This window comes from Callithrix jacchus, chromosome 21 (genome assembly GCF_049354715.1).
Source record: "Callithrix jacchus isolate 240 chromosome 21, calJac240_pri, whole genome shotgun sequence".
Classification (NCBI taxonomy): Eukaryota; Metazoa; Chordata; class Mammalia; order Primates; family Cebidae; genus Callithrix; species Callithrix jacchus.
Window position 1 is genome coordinate 51,171,412 of NC_133522.1, and position 19,249 is coordinate 51,190,660.

The window sequence follows — 19,249 nt, forward strand, 5'->3', positions numbered from 1 at the left end:
ACACACTCAATGCAGGTCAGGTGCCGGGAGGCTGAGTGACCAGGCCAGGTCACGGGGAGCCTCAGGGCCAGCCACCAGCTTCTACACTGTGTTTACAGCAAAGGCCTGGGGACATCAAACAGCCCCTCTGTGGGCAGCTCTCCTGGCCGACTGCCTGCTCTACTGGGAAGGCTTCTCATCAGGGCCAGCCCGGAGAACTCCTGCAGAGTCTGAAAGAAGAGGCTTGGAGGCAGGGGCCCTCCTAGCATCTGAGGGGCCCCGACCCCCAGACACAGGAGGCTGCGAGGGGCCATGGGAGCCCCAGCCCCCGGCCAGGGCACAGGTCCTGCCCACAGCCCAGAGTCAAAATGGTAGACTGCCAGCAGAGGCTCCCCTAGAGCCATGGCTCTCTGGAAAAGGGCGGCCAGGAGTCCTGGGAGCCTCTCCCACCTCTGAATGAATGGAGCAACACCTCATTTCTCTTCCACCAGGAGCCGGCTCTGAAGGCCGGGGCCTCCCCAGGCACCTCCTCATCTTAGTTGAGGCTCCCAGTGCAGATCACGGGGTCAAGATGGAGCCTGCACACCCCCAGCACCCACCAGGGCCCTCCCGCTCTTCTCCCTGCACTGCCTCAGTGGCCCCTACTTCCCCTTTCTCAGACTTGGCAAGTGGACAGCAGGGAGGCTCTGCCCAGAGCTATGACCTGTGTCCCACTTACAAGGCTGCTGACGGAGGGCCACCCACAAAGGTCCCAGCAGGGAGGTGGCATGTGTCAGGCGGCCACGGCTCCCACACGAGTCCAGGCTCCTGCTGCCTGAGCCCAGCGTCCGCTCTGCTCTCCCGAGCTCTCGGGTCAGGTCCAGGCTGACGGGCAGAGTGCAGGGAGCTGCGCTCAGATCGACACCCAGTCAGTCGGCTTCAGGGCAGCTTCTCTGAACAGGGAGGCGGCAAGGTGGGCAAGGGCTGGAGGCAGGCAGGACGTGAGGGCAGGGCCGGGTGTGGGGCAGCAGAAGGACCGGTTGCCACAGAAGGGCACCCAACAGGGCCTGGCTGAGGTCGAGGCACTGGTCATGGGTCGAGAAGGCCTGCTGCGCACAGGGCCCTGGGCCGGGGTCTCCCTGGAGGAGGGTGGGGGCTGCAGCTCCCACCACACAGCGCAGTTCCTCGGTCCAGGCAACCTCAACCCGCCCAGGGGCACCTCCCAGAGCCGGCCGGGGAAGGCGCTCTCAGCTGACACTCAAAGCAGAAAGCCTGGAGGGAAATCTGGCCAGATTCAAAGTGGCCCTAGAGAAACACCGCATGTAACACACAGCCAGTCCAATCCCAAGGGCACTGGGTCCCCAGGAGGCAAGAAGGGGAACCAGTCTCAAGAAGGACAGCAGCCGTGGGGCTGCCTTGAAACGCCGGCCCGCAGCGGGGGAAACTGAGGCCAAGCAAACGCCAGCAAAGGAAACCACGCTCCTCACAGCGGCCAGACGGCTGGCGCTCTGCAGGCACCTGAGCTGGTGAGGGCAACACAGGCGGGCTGTGGAGGAAGCAGCCGCCCAGGAGTGAGCTGGCAACGCCAGCCCAGGCCAGCTGGGTCCAGGCCCACCGCCCGAGGCTGCCGGCTCGTGCTCTACCTGCAGCGTTCCACAAAGTGGGAGAAGCCGGAATCCCCCATCACCCCCAGCAAAATGCCAGAGAAGCACCTTGTAGTTCAACCCCCAGACGCAGCTAAGAACAGCCTTGAACCTACATGGAACGTCCCTCAGGTCAGACTGGGAATGGGGGCAGCTTGCGAAAGCTGCGTCACAAGATAGCACTTAGCGTGAACTTTCTAAACACAAGCCCAAAACAACAGGGGCTGCAAGTCCTGACAGGCCGGAGGGGCCGAGATCGGGGCCGGCCCAGTGGCAGGGGTGCAGAGCTCCTGTGACAGGCCGGAGGGGCCGAGATCGGGGCCGGGGACCTGTCGTCCTTCAGTGACATCCCAGGCCTGGAGGAATGGCTTACTTTCTGGAATCTACTTTTCAATCAGTTACTGTGCAACGTGAGGGGACAGCAGATGGATTTAAACATTTTCGCTATCGAGACTTTCCTTATTTCAGGGGAACTCCACACATATGCTCAACCTTATAAATAACCTTGAACAATGGCCCTCCTTAAGAGCACAGATGCCATCTGGTCCATCAGTGGGTGGCGAGGGGAGGGGCAGACTGGCCAGGAGCAGAGGGCACTTCATGAGGGGTGAAGGAGGCGGCCCCACCCTGTCCAGCACCAGCCCCGCCACGATAGCTAGAGACCCTGGACTCACCAGGAAAGTGACCTGGTGACCCAGCCCTGGTGGTCAGCAGTGCTGGCCATGGGAGCAGACAATCACACTCGCACAGTGCTCTGAGCTGGGCACCGAGAGGGCAGCACCTTCACTTTTCCAAGAGTATCCTCCTCATCTGCACATCAGTTTCACAATTCTTAGGGTCTGCAAGGGGTGGGGCCCTGCTTCTGGCCAAGAGACGTAGGAACAAGGGGCACACGGAGTGCCAGCAACGTGGGTGCAGAGGCCAGGTGGGCACACTGCCGAGGACGGGGACAGTGGCTGGGACGAGCAGGTGAGCAAGTCCAGGACAGGTTCACGGGCAGCACGTGGGCCCTGAGATGGGTGCAGGGGTGCCCAGCTGGGCCGGCAGCCTGTGAGAACGCTTCTCCCACAAAGGCTTTCCAGGCTCCTGTATAGACATGCCTACAAACAATATGGTCAGCTCCTGCCTCCACCCTTCACGTGGCCTGAGAGACCCGTGATTGGGCATAAGTTTATTACAACATTTTCAATAAGAGCCTTTGTCCTCATGGCTGAGTAAAATGAGCAGAAGGAAAATTCCTTCAGTAATCTCTTTAGGTAAATAGCCACTAACCCTCTGCAGGAGGAGGTGCCCAGCAGGGCTGGATTATGGCTTCCTCATGTGCCCAGCCTGGCAGGCCGGGTGGGGCAGGCTCCCTCTCTGCAGGACACAGCATCATCTTTTATGTAGCCTGGTTACTAAGCCCCTCTACCTGACGGTGCCCGCTGTGGGGAGTGAGACCCCAGCCAGGTTCCCTCTGGGACCACTATCAGCTGACACAGCCACTCACCTACTCCAGCTTCGGAGCTCACGCCTCCAAAAGGAAAAGCACCCTAGCCCCCAAAGCTGCTCCCTGCCCGCCCACCACTGGCTGCCTCCGCGCCCACGTGCCCGCCCACCACTGGCCGCCCCCGCGCCCACGTGCCCGCCCACCACTGGCCGCCCTCACGCCCCGGCGCCCACGTGCCTGCTTCCGAGTGAAGTTCTTGTCCAGCCCCAGGAGGTAGGGTGTGATGAAGCTCTCTCCTGGCCGGATCTGTGCCATGAAGCCATAGAAGCAGAGGTAGCACACCAGGCACCGCCAGGACCGGAGCTCGAGGTCTGGCCCAGGCTCCACGGGCACCTGCTTCTCCACTGCTGGGCTGGAGGGCACCATCCCACTCGGGCCACGTGCAGCCCCGGAGGGGTAGAAGGTGATGCTCTGTGTGGAAGGAGGGTGGAGTCAGGGCAGGTCGAGAAAATGGCCTGCAGGCCTCCCACCCCGCAGAACGAGGCCCAGTGCAGGCCTGCTCCTCTCCACTCAGGACCAAACACCACCCCGGAGGTGAACGCACGCCCCAGATGAGTCCGCACGCTGCAGCACCAACTTGGGAGCTACCCCAGCCTGAGCTGCTCCAGAGTGCCCAGGCCAGGCTGTCACCACCTCTAGGGTCTCCAAGGCTGATCGAAGTCTCAAGCCACAAGGGGCAATTTAAATGCCAATCAAAACCAAGTTAATTAACTGATGACTTACTGTATTAACTAACAAAATTTAAATTTCAGGGCTTGGGGCCACCACAGATGCATGGCACTGCTGGGTAGCATGTGTGGCTGTGGCGGGTGGGCACACCTCACCCCACAGGCCTGAGGGCAGCCCACGTACCTGCTGCTCTAATGGCACCCAGGTGGCCTGGGGAGGGCATAGGCAGGGACAGATGCTGCTAGAGGCCAGGCACACACCTGGTCACATCCTGGGTGGGTGGCAATAGGTACAAGCCTCAGGTCCCCTTCAGCCTGGGTTCCGATCCTGCACATGAGCGTGGGGAACACGGCCCCCCACGCCCCAGAGGAGGGCATGCAGGCAAAGCCCACAGTAAGCAAAGGGCAAAGGGAGAAGCAGGTGTCCTCAAGGGGGCTGAGGGCACCCAGGGGTGAAATACCCATGGGAGGGACGAGGCCCAGCCCGAGCCCAGGGACCCCAGCATTCCTGGAGGCAGGTCACCCTAGACAGAAGCAGCTGGCGGGGGAGCCATGAGTGGACCCGACACGTTCCAGATGGAGCATCCAGACCATGGGCCTTCATCCAGGAGGCAACATCAGGGCCCTCCAGCCAACACTCCGCCCACACGGCCAGGGCACACATCAGAGCAGCCACAAGAGGGCATGTCTCCTTCAGTCCTGGTTCTGCCCAGGAGATCGGCCCCCCAGTGCGGGAAAGAGCACCTCTCACCACCACAATCCTCCCTTCTGGCTGCGGGGCAGGAGCCTGTCCACTTATCAGCATTGTGTCTCCAGTGCTGCTGCATTTCCACGTAAAGTCTCGGCGTTAAGTTTTCTTTCAAGTCAATCAAAACTGAGCCGCCATAAACAAGGGCGTCCGGTGCTCACACCAAGCCAACCCAGTGAGGACAGCACCCAGCCCTTGTCCCCCACGGGTGCAACTCACGTCTGCATCAGCAGAGTTGCTTGTGGAAAGGCCACCTGCTGCTCAGGCGGGTGGGGACACAGCCTGTGCAGAGGGCAGCTGAGCAGCTGCGTGGGGCAGGGTTGCTGTCCCGTCTGCACTGGGCTGACACAGCTAGACAGTTGCCCCTCGCCATAGGGCCTGCCTGGGAGGGGGTCTGCAGAGGGTCTGGATTCGGGGAGAGTCTCCTCCAACCCTCCAGCAGGGGAACAGTGCATCCTCAATGCGGGGCTGGTTTCTGGGGGTTCGGGGACCTCAAGGAAAAGCTGCCCCAGGTTCTCAGCACTCAGTCTCTGGTTAGAAAACACTCGGGTTGGCAGTTCCTGATGGAGCATCCAGACCGCCCATCTGACACAAAGGCTTAGGAAAGTCGTGGAGACGGGGAGGAAGAACCTCCCAGGCCATGCCAGGCAAAGCCATCAGCATCATCCCAGGCCCTGTCCTCAGGCCTCTAGGCACTCACGTCTGTGACGAAGGAACATGGGAAGTGGTGGCAGGGAAGCCTTAAGAGGCAGGGACTGGCGGGCTGGCCCTGGGAGCCACAGGGAGGTGGGGGAAGGGTTGGGGAACTCTAGGCTTTCGGAGCACCCTGGGAGGACACAGCTGGGAGGATGATGGGACCAGCACCCTCCATTGGAGGCAGCTTGGATCCCAGACATTCTCAAAGAGTCAGAATGAAAACAACCAGCCAGGCAGGAGAAAGCACAAAAAGGGGCCACCTCGAGGCCGAGGCAGATCTCACGGTCACCTTCCACACCTCCCCAGGGCCTGTGGCAACAGCTGGGAAGATCAGCACACAAAGGTTCAGCTCCGTCACCAGGAACCCTGATGCCCAGAGGGGGCACAGGTGGAGCTGGACTCACCTGGAACCATACCTACTCCTCCCCAACCCTCCCCACCTGGAGACCCATCTGGCCCCGGGGCCTCCCCATCAAGTTCACTCCCCACGACCCGTCAGCAGGTTTAAACAGGTGCACTGATCCCAGGACACCCAGAGCACACACATCATCGAAGCCAACAGGGACTCATCAGGAGCTGAACTGAGTCCAGGGTCTGTGCCCAGAGTCCATGGCCCCAGGAGTCAGGATTCTACCCACAGGACCCCCAGGAGCGCCGGGGAACTTGGGTCCCCTGTTCTGAAAGATGCCACCTCCAGAGGTGACTGGAACATTCCTTCCTTGGTGTCGGGAATTGGCGAGATGGCAGAGCAAGCACTTCCACATCCTGGACTCCTGATTCCCCGGACACCAGCGCAGGGCGAGCATTTCCACATCCTGGACTTCTGATTCCCCAGACAGCAGCTCAGGGTGAGCATTTCCACATCCTGGACTCCTGATTCCCCGGACACCAGTGCAGGGCGAGCACTTCCACATCCTGGACTCCTGATTCCCCGGACACCAGCGCAGGGCGACACTTCCACATCCTGGACTCCTGATTCCCCGGACACCAGCGCAGGACGAGCATTTCCACATCCTGGACTCCTGATTCCCCGGACACCAGCGCAGGGTGAGCATTTCCACATCCTGGACTCCTGATTCCCCGGACACCAGCGCAGGGCGAGCATTTCCACATTCTGGACTCCTGATTCCCCGGACACCAGCGCAGGACGAGCATTTCCACATCCTGGACTCCTGATTCCCCGGACAGCAGCGCAGGGAGAGCATTTCCACATCCTGGACTCCCCAGTTCCTGGACAGCACCTCAGGGTGAGCACTTCCACATCCTGGACTCCTGATTCCCCGGACACCAGCTCAGGGCGAGCATTTCCACATTCTGGACTCCTGATTCCCCGGACACCAGCGCAGGGCGAGCATTTCCACATCCTGGACTCCTGATTCCACGGACACCAGCCCAGGGTGAGCATTTCCACATCCTGGACTCCTGATTCCCCGGACACCAGTGCAGGGTGAGCACTTCCACATCCTGGACTCCCCAGTTCCTGGACAGCACCTCAGGGTGAGCATTTCCACATCCTGGACTCCCCAGTTCCTGGACAGCACCTCAGGGTGAGCATTTCCACATCCTGGACTCCCCAGTTCCTGGACAGCACCTCAGGGTGAGCATTTCCACATCCTGGACTCCCCAGTTCCTGGACAGCACCTCAGGGCGAGCATTTCCACATCCTGGACTCCCGAAGCTTCTGCAACCCGAAGGCAGCACTTCCTAACCAGGGCTGAGAGTGCACCAGGCCCTGCATCCCAGCGCCCAGCTGCAATTACACGCCGCGGCCCAGGACTTTACCTTTCAACAAATCCCACAGGTGAGCCGGGGACTCGCCACACCTGCAGAGACTGCTCTCAGGATTCCCGGTGTTGTGAGAAGTTCTGTGTGAAATCCACTGTGACCAGTCATAGCTCGGCGGCCCACCCCAACCCATAGTCAGAGGGGACTGTGCTCTCCCCAGCACCTCCCTGTGCCAGCTGGAAGAGGCCAGGGAGGTGGGCAGCCCGGAGCTCTCCAGGACAACGACACACAGCTGGAGCTTCACTTTCCAGAAATCAAATGCCAGGCCCCACCCCAAGTGAGGGCCAGGGACCCGTGACACACACAGCTGGCCTGGGGAGCACAGGGACAAGGGCTGGCTGCAGGGCTGGGTCAGGCCTGTTTGGTGGCATCCTCAAAGCTGCCTCCTGAGAGAGCTCCTATGAGCCCCACTCCTGCCATGTGGGGACGCTGTGCAGTGTCTGGAAGCCCAGTGGCAGGTGGCAGGCCAGCCAGGGCCCTGGGCCACCCTGTTCTTGAACAACATGATTGCTAAGGACTAAGGGACCAGATGTGTCTCCAAAAGCTCACTCAGCCCTGGGCTCCACTTAGGGACTCCAGAGGGTAGTGCCTCCCACCTGAGTCCCCACAGGCACCTGCTTGGCAAAGCCAGCAGACCCGAGTCCTGGCTGAGGTCTCCATGGGAATGCTGGGCAGGTCCCCCAGCAGGGTGGCCACGGGCACAGAGGAGCACCAGGGCCATGCAAGGCGGAACTCCCTGCTCCTCCACCCGGGGCCAAGGGGCACCCATCCTGGACAAAGGCTGCCAGCCTGTCCCAAGAGAACCCTTACTCCTACATCCCACAGGGCTGGTCCCGTGACCCACTCACACCAGGAGGCAGAAACACCAGGGAGAGCAGGTGTCAGATAGTGCCAGACGCCCCAGGCTCCCCAACCCCACCACCACCTTCACTTCCACTTGAGACCCAGGGTTCTAAAACCCTGTCCCTCCCATCAGCACAAGGCCCTCTCCAGTGCCCTCAGGGTGGGACACAGTCCTGGAACCCCCTCCAGGAGCCCCTCCTGCTGAGAGTTCCGCCTGCAGGGGCACCCAGGGTGAAGCAGGGGGCAGGCAGCCTCTGGCTGTGGTGAGGGCTGTGGCAGGATAACCATGCAGGGCAGACGGTGCCTGCTTCTATCTGAACCAAGGGACCCGGGGATGCCAGGCTCGCTCCACTCTGGCACAGGCGTCCTTCCTGTGCCTTGCCCACACTTCCACAGAACTGATGGAGACTCCCACAAACCTTGAAGTCAGGCTTGGGGCTGCCCACTGAAGCACCAACAGGCCGGTGACGGCACAGCGGTGAGGTGGGCCAGAGCAGGTGCCCGGGCTCTTTCCAGGAGCTCCGGCTGCCATGCAGGAACAGGGGCCAGAAGTCCCGGGTCTTATTTGAAATCCATTTTTAATGGTGGCCACTAACAGAAAAAATGCTGAATACTCCAGACCCAAAGAAACTCATTAAAAGCACACAGCAGGTTGCAACCCCAGGGCAGGGGTGGCCTCAAGCCCTGTTTATTCTGCAGCCTGTAGGAGAACAGGCCAGGGCAGTCCCTCTGCAGCCACAGCCCGGGCTGTGGCCTGAGGATCAGACAGCCAGAGTTTCAGCCAGCAAGGAGGAGCTGCTGGACTTAACAGCCAGCCTCTGCTGCCAGCATACTGGCCTCACGTGCAGTGAACATAGCCCGCCGACAGGCACTCAGCCAGCAAGGCCAAGACTCGGGCCATCATAGAAATCCAGCCCCAAGCCAGGTGACGCCTAGACACCAAGTATCCAGCCCCATCCCATACCACTTGAGGCAACTGAAGGAGGTCCCCAGCCAGACAGGAGGGTCACGGGGAAGCAGGGAGAATCCCTGCCTTCAGGAGAAGTTTCTAACAGCCCTGCTGTCCCCAGTGACCACCCTGCCCAGGCTCTGTCCTTCCAAGCATGTGAGAAGGCTGGAGATGGTAAAAGCCACCTATCATTCTGTTTAAACCAGCTCCTACTCTGGAAGGCTACCCAGCAATGTCTGTTACGTTTTTAGAATGCCCGCTAGTTAAATAAAGAAGAAGAAAGCATTGTACACCCTCCCCACCCCGCTGAGGTGACCAAGCTCAAGTAATTAGCCCTCGCTGTCACTGCTCAGGCCCAAACACCCCAGAAGCACAGCGTCTCATCGTTGTCCAGCACAGATAACTGGAATATCTGCAACTATAAAAATCCACCAAAGCCCCTTCAGAAGGAAAGCGGTTCGCAAGTGCAACAAGCAGGGCACAGGCGGCACCCGGGTGAAGGCGGCCAGTGAGACGCAGCCTGGCTCCCAGCCTGGAGAAGGCAGGCAAGCAGGTGCACTCGGCCAGAGGGGCCCGTGCTCTGCTGACTGAATCTGTGCTGGATCCTCAGGTCTCCTTAGGGAGAGGCCACCTTTTTCAGGGTGGCCAGTAGGTGCCTTCCAGGGCTCTGGATGCTTCTGCATTAAGCTGCATTGCCCGCTTAAATTTCAGCCTGTGTCTTGAGGCCAGGCAGGCCAGACAGACTCCCCAGGACAAGCGTTTCGGATGGACGACCCTCGGGGAAGGGTTTCCTGCTGTAGAGGTGCTGTCCAGGCGCTGAGAGCCTCGGGTTCGCTCCACTCCGCTGGATCCGCGCCCACAGGTGCTTCAAGGGACAGATGCCCCCACGACGCTTCTGGCACAGCAGACAATGGGCCTGGAGGGGTGCCAGGGGCCCGCCCCGCTGTAGTCCCGGAGTCCCCCCGCGCGTGGCTGGCAGGGTTCGCCCGCCGGCTGGCCCGTCCCGAAGGAGCACGTGCCTGGGCTCCAACGCCGGATCCACGCGCTCCTCCAGACCCGGGGGTGGGACTCGGCGCCCCCGGATGACGCTGAGGGCAGGCTGGGGGCGGGACTCAACACCCCATTAGCGGACTGGGGCGGAAAGTTAGCGGCGCGAGACCTGCTGCACGATGGCACGCAGCCCGCGGACACCCCGGCCCGAGCCCCGCACCCTCCGGAGGAACCCCCGGCCCCAGACTGCAGACCCCGGCCCGAGCCCCCGCACCCTCCCCGGAGCCCCGCGGAGCCCAGCCCGCAGCTCGCTCCCAACGCAGGGCCCGCCCGGGCACCCCGCAGCCCCGGGCCCCAGCCCCCGGCACTCACCTCCCGGCCCTGCAGACCCCGGCCCGCGCCCGCACTCACCCCGAGACACCCGCAGCCCCCGACACGCGGCCCGGCGGCCCCGCTCCCCACGAGTAGCTGCGGCTGGGCGGGCGGCTGCCTGGGGCTCCGGGGACCCCGCGCAGGCGGACTCCGGGACTACAGCGCCCACAGGGCGGCGCGCGGCGGCGGGAGGGCGGGGCCCCGCTGAACGCGCCCCGGGGGCGGGGCCTGGCGCGGCGGGAACGGACCCACGGCGCGGGCACGCGCGCCCCCGAGCCAGCATCCCCGCACTTCCCACGCCCCGGTCCCGGCTCGCGCCGGAGTCTGCCGCCCGCTCCCCGCCCGGGCCACGCGGCCCCTCGTGCGGCCCCCCCCGCGCCGCCCCCTGACCCCGCTCGGGCCCACCCGCGTCGGCACCAGCATCCCGGGGCGCCACGCGCGGAGGTGTCTGTCCCGCCGCGGGCGCTCCGCCTGCGCTCTCCGGTCCCCAGCCCCTCCCCACCCCCACTCCCGACCCACCTCCCGGAGGAGGCCTGGCGCGTTTTCCTTTTGGCGCCCTTAGGCACCTGCATTCCTGGCGGGCCGCATGCGGGATCCTGGACTCGGGCCTTGCCCACGCGCCCTCAGGGGTGGCCCCGGGCATCCTTCGTGGGGCTCCAGCAGGGACAAGCACAGCCCCGAACCCGGCGCCCCCAGGACCCCTGCTGCCCGCCCTCCTGCCTGACCGTGACCCTAACTGGCTGGTACCACGGAGCAAGCAGGATCCAGGACACGGCCCGGGGCCACCTGCAGGGAGAGCCGTGGGAGACCCGCGCAGGCCTCGCAGGTGGGGACGGCGGCGCAGTGGTACTCAGGAAGCGGGGCGTGGGCCACGCTCCTCGGAAGCTGTGGGGCCTCCCCAGGCCTGTGCGGGACACGGTGGGGGGTGGGGCACAGGGTCACTCTGCCCTGGACGTTATCCAGGGCCTAGCTATGGGGAGGGAGGCAAAGCCAAGGGCTGTGGGGGGCCCCACGGCCAAGAAGGTACTTGGAAGTCAGCCGCACAGAACAGAAGCGGGTGGTCACCATGGGATCCATAGCCCACGGCTTCGGGTACCTGGTGAGCGGTGGGCCTCCGTATCCACCCCTTCCCGAGTGTAGACAGCACAGATATACACAGTCCGAGACCTGTATCTCCTGCCCACCAGCCCCTGCACAGCCCCCCCGGAAGCCGGCACAGGACTAAATGGCCCCCTGCCCAAAGCCCCAGCCTGGCCCGATTTGGGGAGTCCTGTATGTGGCCAGCCACACGAACAAATTTCTAAGGAACTTAAAAAGGATTTGTTGGCTCACAAGCGGGGATTTGGAGTAGCTTGCAGAATTTAAGGGAGCACTGCAGGACGGGTCGTCTTGCCTGGAGGGACCCGTGCTTCGTGGGATCCCCCCAGCTCTCTCTCCAGTACTGCCCTTTTCTACGGGTGGGCAGAGCCTGGCCCTGCTGGAAGACAGGAGGGGCATCGCCAAGGAGGAGGGGCCCTTCCTTCCCTCCAGGCAGAGAAGAGCCGGCTCCACGCATAGGACAGGCCAGGAAGCTGAGAAGCAGGGATGAACAGCAGTGGGGCTCCCAGTCCACTTCCCACAGGAGGATGGCTCCCACCCGCTTCCTACCTGGAGACAGGAAGGCAGGGAGCCACAGCCCCAAGGGGGCTTCCGGCAGGACCCGCAGAGACCAGTCCCTCACCTGTCTCTCCAGCCAGGTGAAGCCCAGCGAATCCGCCCCTGCCTTCGAGAGGGGCCTGCACAAGCTGCCCTCTGGTCCCCTGCGATGCAGGAGTCCCGGGAGTTCCCAGCCACATGAGGCCCCGGTTTCCTGCAGGAGCTGGTGCGGGTGGGGACGTGAGGCCTGGCCACCGGTAGCACCTGGCAGTTGTCATCTGGAGGCAGCAGATCAGAGGGAAGAACCAGGAGGCTCCCGACGACCTTACAGAAACCTCCATCAAGGCCATGGATGGAGGCACGGGCCACCAGGCATGGGCTTCGGGAGGGCTCCACCCAAAACACACTTACAAAGCAGGTGGCTTGGGGTGACCCTGGCATCTGGGAAGGGACCTGGTGGTTGGGGCCTCATGAGCCTCCCACAGTCCCAGTTCTGTGTTCCATCATCTGTCAAATAGTTATGTGCCTGAGCGTCAGGGGTGGGGAGAGCTGGTCGGTGGGTGAAGCCCTGGACTGGAGGGGTCAGCAGGGGCCCAGCAGCGTGGATCCAGCCCTCCAGCCTGTAGGCTCCGGCCATATATGCCCACAGAGACCCCTTCCCCTCCTGGAGGGCCTCAGGTGTGCTCTGCAGCCCACCCCACAGCAGTGCCCCAGCCCCAGCTCCTGGGTCCACACCCACCAGCAGAGCCTGAGCACCCACAGATGAATCTTGACCAGAGGACGAGGACCTTACCCACCCACTGCCACCTGAGACCAGCCTGCCAGTGTCCTCTGCCTTGGCTAGAGAAACACAGTGCTGTCCCTGTGGTTAAGGTCCCCTGTCAGCATCAGGAAGGCAGTGGCATTCACGCAGCCTCTTCCCTCAGCTGGTGCTATGTGGTTGCTGTGGCTCTAGAAGCAAGGCTTGGACCAAATGCTAACGCATGGTTACACATGCACACAGACACAGGTCCTCGCAGATGCACACAGATGTGCACACAGACACATAGGTCCACATACATGCATCCAGATACAGATGCACGCACACAGGTCCACGCAGATGCACACAGACACACAGGTCCTCGCAGATACACACAGACACAGGTCCACGCAGATGCACACAGACACACAGGTCCTCGCAGATGCACACAGACACACAGGTCCTCGCAGATGCACACAGACACACAGGTCCTTGCAGATACACACAGACACAGGTCCACGCAGATGCACACAGACACACAGGTCCTCGCAGATGCACACAGACACAGGTCCTCACAGATGCACACAGACACACAGGTCCTCGCAGATGCACACAGACACAGGTCCACACAGATGTGCACACAGACACATAGGTCCACATACATGCATCCAGATACAGATGCACGCACACAGGTCCACGCAGATGCACACAGACACACAGGTCCTCGCAGATACACACAGACACAGGTCCACGCAGATGCACACAGACACACAGGTCCTCGCAGATGCACACAGACACACAGGTCCTCGCAGATGCACACAGACACACAGGTCCTCGCAGATGCACACAGACACACAGGTCCTCGCAGATGCACACAGACACACAGGTCCTCGCAGATGCACACAGACACACAGGTCCTCGCAGATGCACACAGACACACAGGTCCTCGCAGATGCACACAGACACACAGGTCCTCGCAGATGCACACAGACACACAGGTCCTCGCAGATGCACACAGACACACAGGTCCACGCAGATGCACACAGACACACAGGTCCTCGCAGATGCACACAGACACACAGGTCCTCGCAGATGCACACAGATGTGCACACAGACACATAGGTCCACATGCATGCATCCAGATACAGATGCACGCACACAGGTCCACGCAGATGCACACAGACACACAGGTCCACATACATGCATCCAGATACAGATGCACACACACAGGTCCACACAGATGCACACAGACACATGCACACATGTGCAGAGATGCACGGATACGCACGCACACAGGTGCACATGGATAAATGCACACACATACAGATGCACACAGACACATCCATGCAGACACAGGCACACATGCAGAGATGCACACACACACAGGTGCACATGACAAATGCACACGTGCAGAGACACGGAACCACACAGATGTGCAAAGACGTGCACACAGACTCATATACAGAGATGCACACAGATGCACGCACATGCACTGATATGGTTTGAATTCTTTGTCCCCTCCAAATCTCATGTTGGACTGCGGGGCCTGTTGGGAGGGGTTGGGTCGTGAGGGCAGGTCCCTCATGGATGGCTTAGCACCGTCCCCTTGGTGATGAGTGAGTTCTTGTTCAGTTAGTTCACATGAGAGCTGGTCGTTTCAGTCTTGGACGTCCGCCTTCCCTTCCTTCCTCCCGCTCTTGCTCTGTGATGCTGGCTCCCCATCGCCTTCCACCGTGAGTGGAAGCATCCCGAAGCCTCCTAGGAGCAGATGCTGGCACCATGCTTCCTGTATAGCTTGCAGGACCGTGAGCCAATTAAGCCTCTTTTCTTTATAATACCCAATCTCTTTATTTCTTTATCGCAACACAAAAACAGCTCCCCACACACACGTGCAGACACCATGAGGACATATGCACAGGTACAGAGACAACACATGTACAGAGACACACATATAGACACACGCATGTTCACATGCACACAGCACCCCATGTGCAGGAAGATGGGAGTAGGCCGGCATGCCCCGCCCTGCCACGTGCCGTGAACTGGCCTGCACACTGCCTCTCAGCCACAGTTTTCCTGCCACACTTCCAGGCGGCACCACTGACCAAAGCACATCTGTGTCCCCCAGGCTTCCCTTGCTGAATGGCAAGTGCTTTTGCCCCCACCTGAATCAGCTCGGTAGAGGTGCAGTGCGCCCTGGTAAATGCCTTGCCTCACTTGCTGGCCAGTGGGTCTCTGCTGCAGCGGCCCCTCTCTCCACCCCTTCCCGCTGGCCTCCAAACACTGCCAGTGGCCAGGGGTGGCCCACCACAAGGGCCTAGGGGCCCAAAGGTCTGGAGAAGGGGCACTAATGTGCCCCTCTGCTGGGCCTCCCACCACCAGCCACCGGGTCCAGGCCTGCCTACAGCTGCAGCCCCTATCCTCTCAGAGGCTGAGCTGGCCACCATCCTCCACGCCTTCTCTGTGAAGCTGGAGCCCTGTGGCGGCTGAGCAGAGAAGCAAAGCTGAGAGGAAGAAGTGCTGCCCTGTCCTGTGTGAGACCCTCACAGCCTGCCAGCAGTGGGGCTAACCCGGACCTGTGCCTGCCACGCCCCTTCCCTGGAAGTATGTACCGCCTGGTCCTCTGGGAGTGGAGTTGAATCCCCAGCCCCACTGGGGCACCGGACAGTAGCCCCAGCAGGCCCAGCAGCAGAACACGGTCCTGATGCCCCCACGTGTCCCTACAGCCAGACTCTCACAAAATCATGCTTAAATAGCCCATCTTACCAGGGAAAGGGAGAGGCTTGAACCTCTCTGAAATAACAAGGCAGTTGTTTAGAATCATGTCATGTAACAAGGGAGTGTTCAGTGGGAATCTGGCCCGCGCACAGCGGAATTGGAACCCCCACCCCCGCCTGGTCCTCATTTCCAGAGCTTGGGGGTGGTCACCAACCCTCGTGCCCGCAGGCGGAGTGACGGCTACAGGAACGTCCTGGGGTTGGAGGAGGTTTGCCTCGAGCCCACAAGCGCCGGCGTGGATCTTGGTTGCAAGCAGCTGTTGGAGAAACCTCCCTCCACATGGTGCTGCCCTCAGAGGCCAGAGACCAGGTGAAGAAAAGGAAGACAGTGGTGGGGAGGGAAGGGCAGAGTCTCTGTTCACAGAAGACGTGGAGGTCAGGGCAGAAAACCCCAACAGGCTTATCAAAAATACTAGACATAATTAGGGAATTCAGCAAGGTCATGAGATACCAAGTCTATATACAAAAATAATCGGAAGACAAAATTTGGAAAACAGCATTTACGATGCCACTGAAAATCGGAAAATACCTAAGAATTCATTTAACAAAAAGTGGGCAAGTTCTCGACACTGAAAGTTGTGAGAAATTTCTCATCGCTGGGAGAAATTAATGGACGGCTAAACAAATGGGGGAGACATACCTCGTTCGTGGATCGTGCAAACCAGAAATAAAATTCTAAGCCCCCAACCCTCTGAACAGACCATTTCTCTGGGCGAGGGTATTGGCGAGACCAGCTCCCAACACGTGAACGTGGGTTTAAGATCTCTCCGAGTGATCGAGTGGTCGGTGACAGAGAGACGGGAAAAGTCTTCTTTAAAGCTGGGCCCAGGGGAGACACTACATAGAGCTGCCCGTGGATGTCTGACATTCCCCTGAAAACCTCCGTGTTTATCGTGCTCTTTCAATAGGGGAAGGGGAGCGAGGTTATGCGAAATTTCAGTGATAATTATTCAAAAAGAATACATTTGCAGAAACCGGTGCACACAAATCCCAACGTGCTTTTATAAAAGCTGAACAATGTCAAGATAACTTTCCGTGTCAGCGTAGAAACCATACAGCTTAGCAAGACTGTAGGTTAAACACCACCTTAGGATTATCAGCAAGAACATAACATGGAGGAACATATTGGGGAACAGGATGTGACGAAGGACAACCAGCTTGACCACAAAAATTGCAAGAGGAGGGGGCTCCACGCAGGCCTGGAGGAGCGGTGGGAGAAGAAAGACTTTTACATCCTGTCTCAACCTCAGAGGCAGACGCCCCTCATGCGTCCGTTTGTAGCCTCTCCATAAGGGTCGAATCCCGTTTCCAGGGCCCTAATCAATATGCCTTTCCTGGGAAAGGAATCCGGGTGATTAGCCTCTCCATTGCCCGTCCGTGTAGAGGCTCTCTGCTACGAGAAGCCTGTTACACGCGGTCATGTCTGTCCGGCAGTCAAGCTGTGTGCTTAGTCCCTTTCACAGAGTTCCCGTTTCTACCAGAACAGTTGAGCAGAGCCAAAGTCACAAGTCACATCTCAGCATTTCACATTATCCTTCATTTTCTCAAATATAACCAATACAGTAAGTAACAAGCATCAGAAAGCACACAGCTCATTTCGGAGAAACCAACTTCTGAGAATTTACAGAAGTAAATACAGGTTAAAAATCAACAACAATGTCTTGTTATTTCAGGTAGTTTGGGTTTTGCTAGTTCTTCCAGGAGCTTGGGGTGCTCAGTCACCACAGAGGGGTCCAGAGTAGTCCCAGCACAAATACATTTCAAAGTTAACCTGAAAAACTGGTTCAGGCCACAGGGGAGGGAGGGATGGACACGCCTCGTGATCCCAGACCCCCTTTTGAAACTCAGGGAAAGCCGACCAGCTTTCAACCTCAAGGCAGAACTTCAGTCTGATAAGAAATGTTTTCCGTCCAGTCTCTGAAGGCTGCGACCGGAGGCGTCACCTGCTGATACAGCTGTGATCTCCACAACGCCTTATTGTAACCAGGCATTCCTTTCAACCAATTATCAATCAGGAAAATTTTAACTTTACCCATAACCTGGAAGCCAGCCCGGCCAGGTTGTCCCACCTTTCCAGACTAAGCCAGTGTGTATCTTACATGTATGCGATGGATGTGTTGTGTTTTCTTTTTCTTTTTTTTTTTTTTTTTGAGACGGAGTTTAGTTCTTGTCACCCAGGGTTGAGTGCAATGGCGCGATCTCGGCTCACCGCAGCCTCTGCCTCCTGGGTTCAGGCAATTCTCCTGCCTCAGCCTCCTGAGTAGCTGGGATTACAGGCACGCACCACCATGCCCAGCTAATTTTTGTATTTTTAGTAGAGACGGGGTTTCACCATGTTGACCAGGATGGTCTCGATCTCTTTACCTCATCATCCACCCTCCTCGGCCTCCCAAAGTGCTGGGATTACAGGCATGAGCCACCGTGCCTGGCCTGTGTTGTGTTTTCTTAAATGCATGAAGCCAGGCTGGGCCCCAGTCGCCTTGGGCACATGTTCTCAGGATCTTCTGAGGGCTGTGCCAGGGGCCACCAGTCACTCATATTTGGCTCGGCATAAATCTCTTCATGATTTTACATAGTTTGACTCTTTTCCTTGCCGATGGAAGGCTCGTTATGAAGGTGAAAATTCTCCCCAAAGTGATCCACAGATTCAGTGCAATCCAATCAAAATCTCACAGGCTCACATTTTAGAAATTAAGACGTCGATTCAAAATCAAGAAGGAAGGCCAGGTGTGGTGGCTCACGCCTGTAATCCCAGCACTTTGGGAGGCCGAGGCGGGCGGATCACGAGGTCAAGAGATTGAGACCATCCTGGTCAACATGGTGAAACCCCGTCTCTACTAAAAATACAAAAATTAGCTGGGCATGGTGGCGCAAGCCTGTGGTCCCAGCTACACAGGAGGCTGAGGCAGGAGAATCACCTGAACCCAGGAAGCAGAGGTTGCAGTGAGCCGAGATCATGCCACTGCACTCCAGCCTGGGTGACAGAGTGAGAGTCCATTTCTTGAAAAAAAAAAAAAAATGAGATGGAAAGTAAAAGATTTATAAAAGCCGAAGCCATTGTGACCAAGAGCTATGCTGGGAGCTCGGTGATATGGAGACCAAGGCGGGTGAGTGGAGTCCAGAACAGAAGCACCCATCAGGCAACAGATTTCCAGCAAGGGCACCCACTGAATCCAGTTGAGGAAGGGTTGTCTCTAGATCACATAGTTCAAGAACAGCTGGATAGCCACAGGGAAAGATGAACATCAGACTTTATCACGTCCCTTTCACAAACACTAATTTAAGACGGCGGATAGACCCAAATGAAAAGGTAACACTGTCAAACTTGTGACCTGTGTCCAGAGACACAGGAAGGAAACAAAATGTCAGGCCGCAGCTGGGAGGAAACATTCCTGTTCCTTGTACCTGATACAGGACTTGACTCCAGACGCCCAAGTGACTCTTACAACTGAGTAAGAAGATATCAGCCCACTTCTTAAAGTACACAAAAGAGGCTGGGCACGGTGGCTCACACCTATAATCCCAGCACTTTGGGAGGGTGAGGCAGGTGGATCACTTGAGGTCAGGAGTTCAAAACCAGCCTGGCCATCATGGTGAAACCCCATCAGTACTAAAAATACAAAAATTAGCTTGGTGTGGTGGTGGGTGCCTGTAGTCCCAGCTACTCGGGAGGCTGAGGCAGGAGAATTGCTTGAATCTGGGAGGCGGAGGTTGCAGTGAGCTGAGATCTTGCCATGGTGCTCAAGCCTGGGTGGCAGGGTAAGACCCTGTCTCAAAAAATAAATAAATAAGCAAAAGATTTGAATACGTAAGAAAGATATACAAACAACTAATAAGATGTGAAAACACACCTAATATAATAAATATCGTATTCCTTTGTCATCAAGGCCTGAGGTATCAAACCACTCCTACTATAAACGCTAAAATTTAGAAGCTGACAATACTAAGTGTTGGCAA

The 19,249-nt window shown here is 58.8% G+C and overlaps 1 protein-coding gene across 4 annotated transcripts in view; it reads right to left on the minus strand.

Annotated features, from left to right (window-relative positions):
- SLC19A1 (solute carrier family 19 member 1) overlaps positions 1-19,249 on the minus strand; it is a 51,817-nt gene that overhangs the window by 17,442 nt on the left and 15,126 nt on the right. Inside the window, exons 1-2 of one of the 4 annotated variants that reach the window (XM_078358756.1) lie at positions 10,661-10,993; positions 3,268-3,501 (exon numbers count right to left, since the gene is read on the minus strand). In XM_078358756.1, coding sequence (XP_078214882.1) covers positions 3,268-3,456 — 189 coding nt within the window. In that variant the 5' untranslated portion in view covers positions 3,457-3,501; positions 10,661-10,993. Of the gene's footprint in view, positions 1-3,267; positions 3,502-10,141; positions 10,302-10,660; positions 10,994-19,249 lie in introns of those variants that run through there. The other 3 variants (XM_035283175.3, XM_035283178.3, XM_035283176.3) reach the window with 3 other exon arrangements.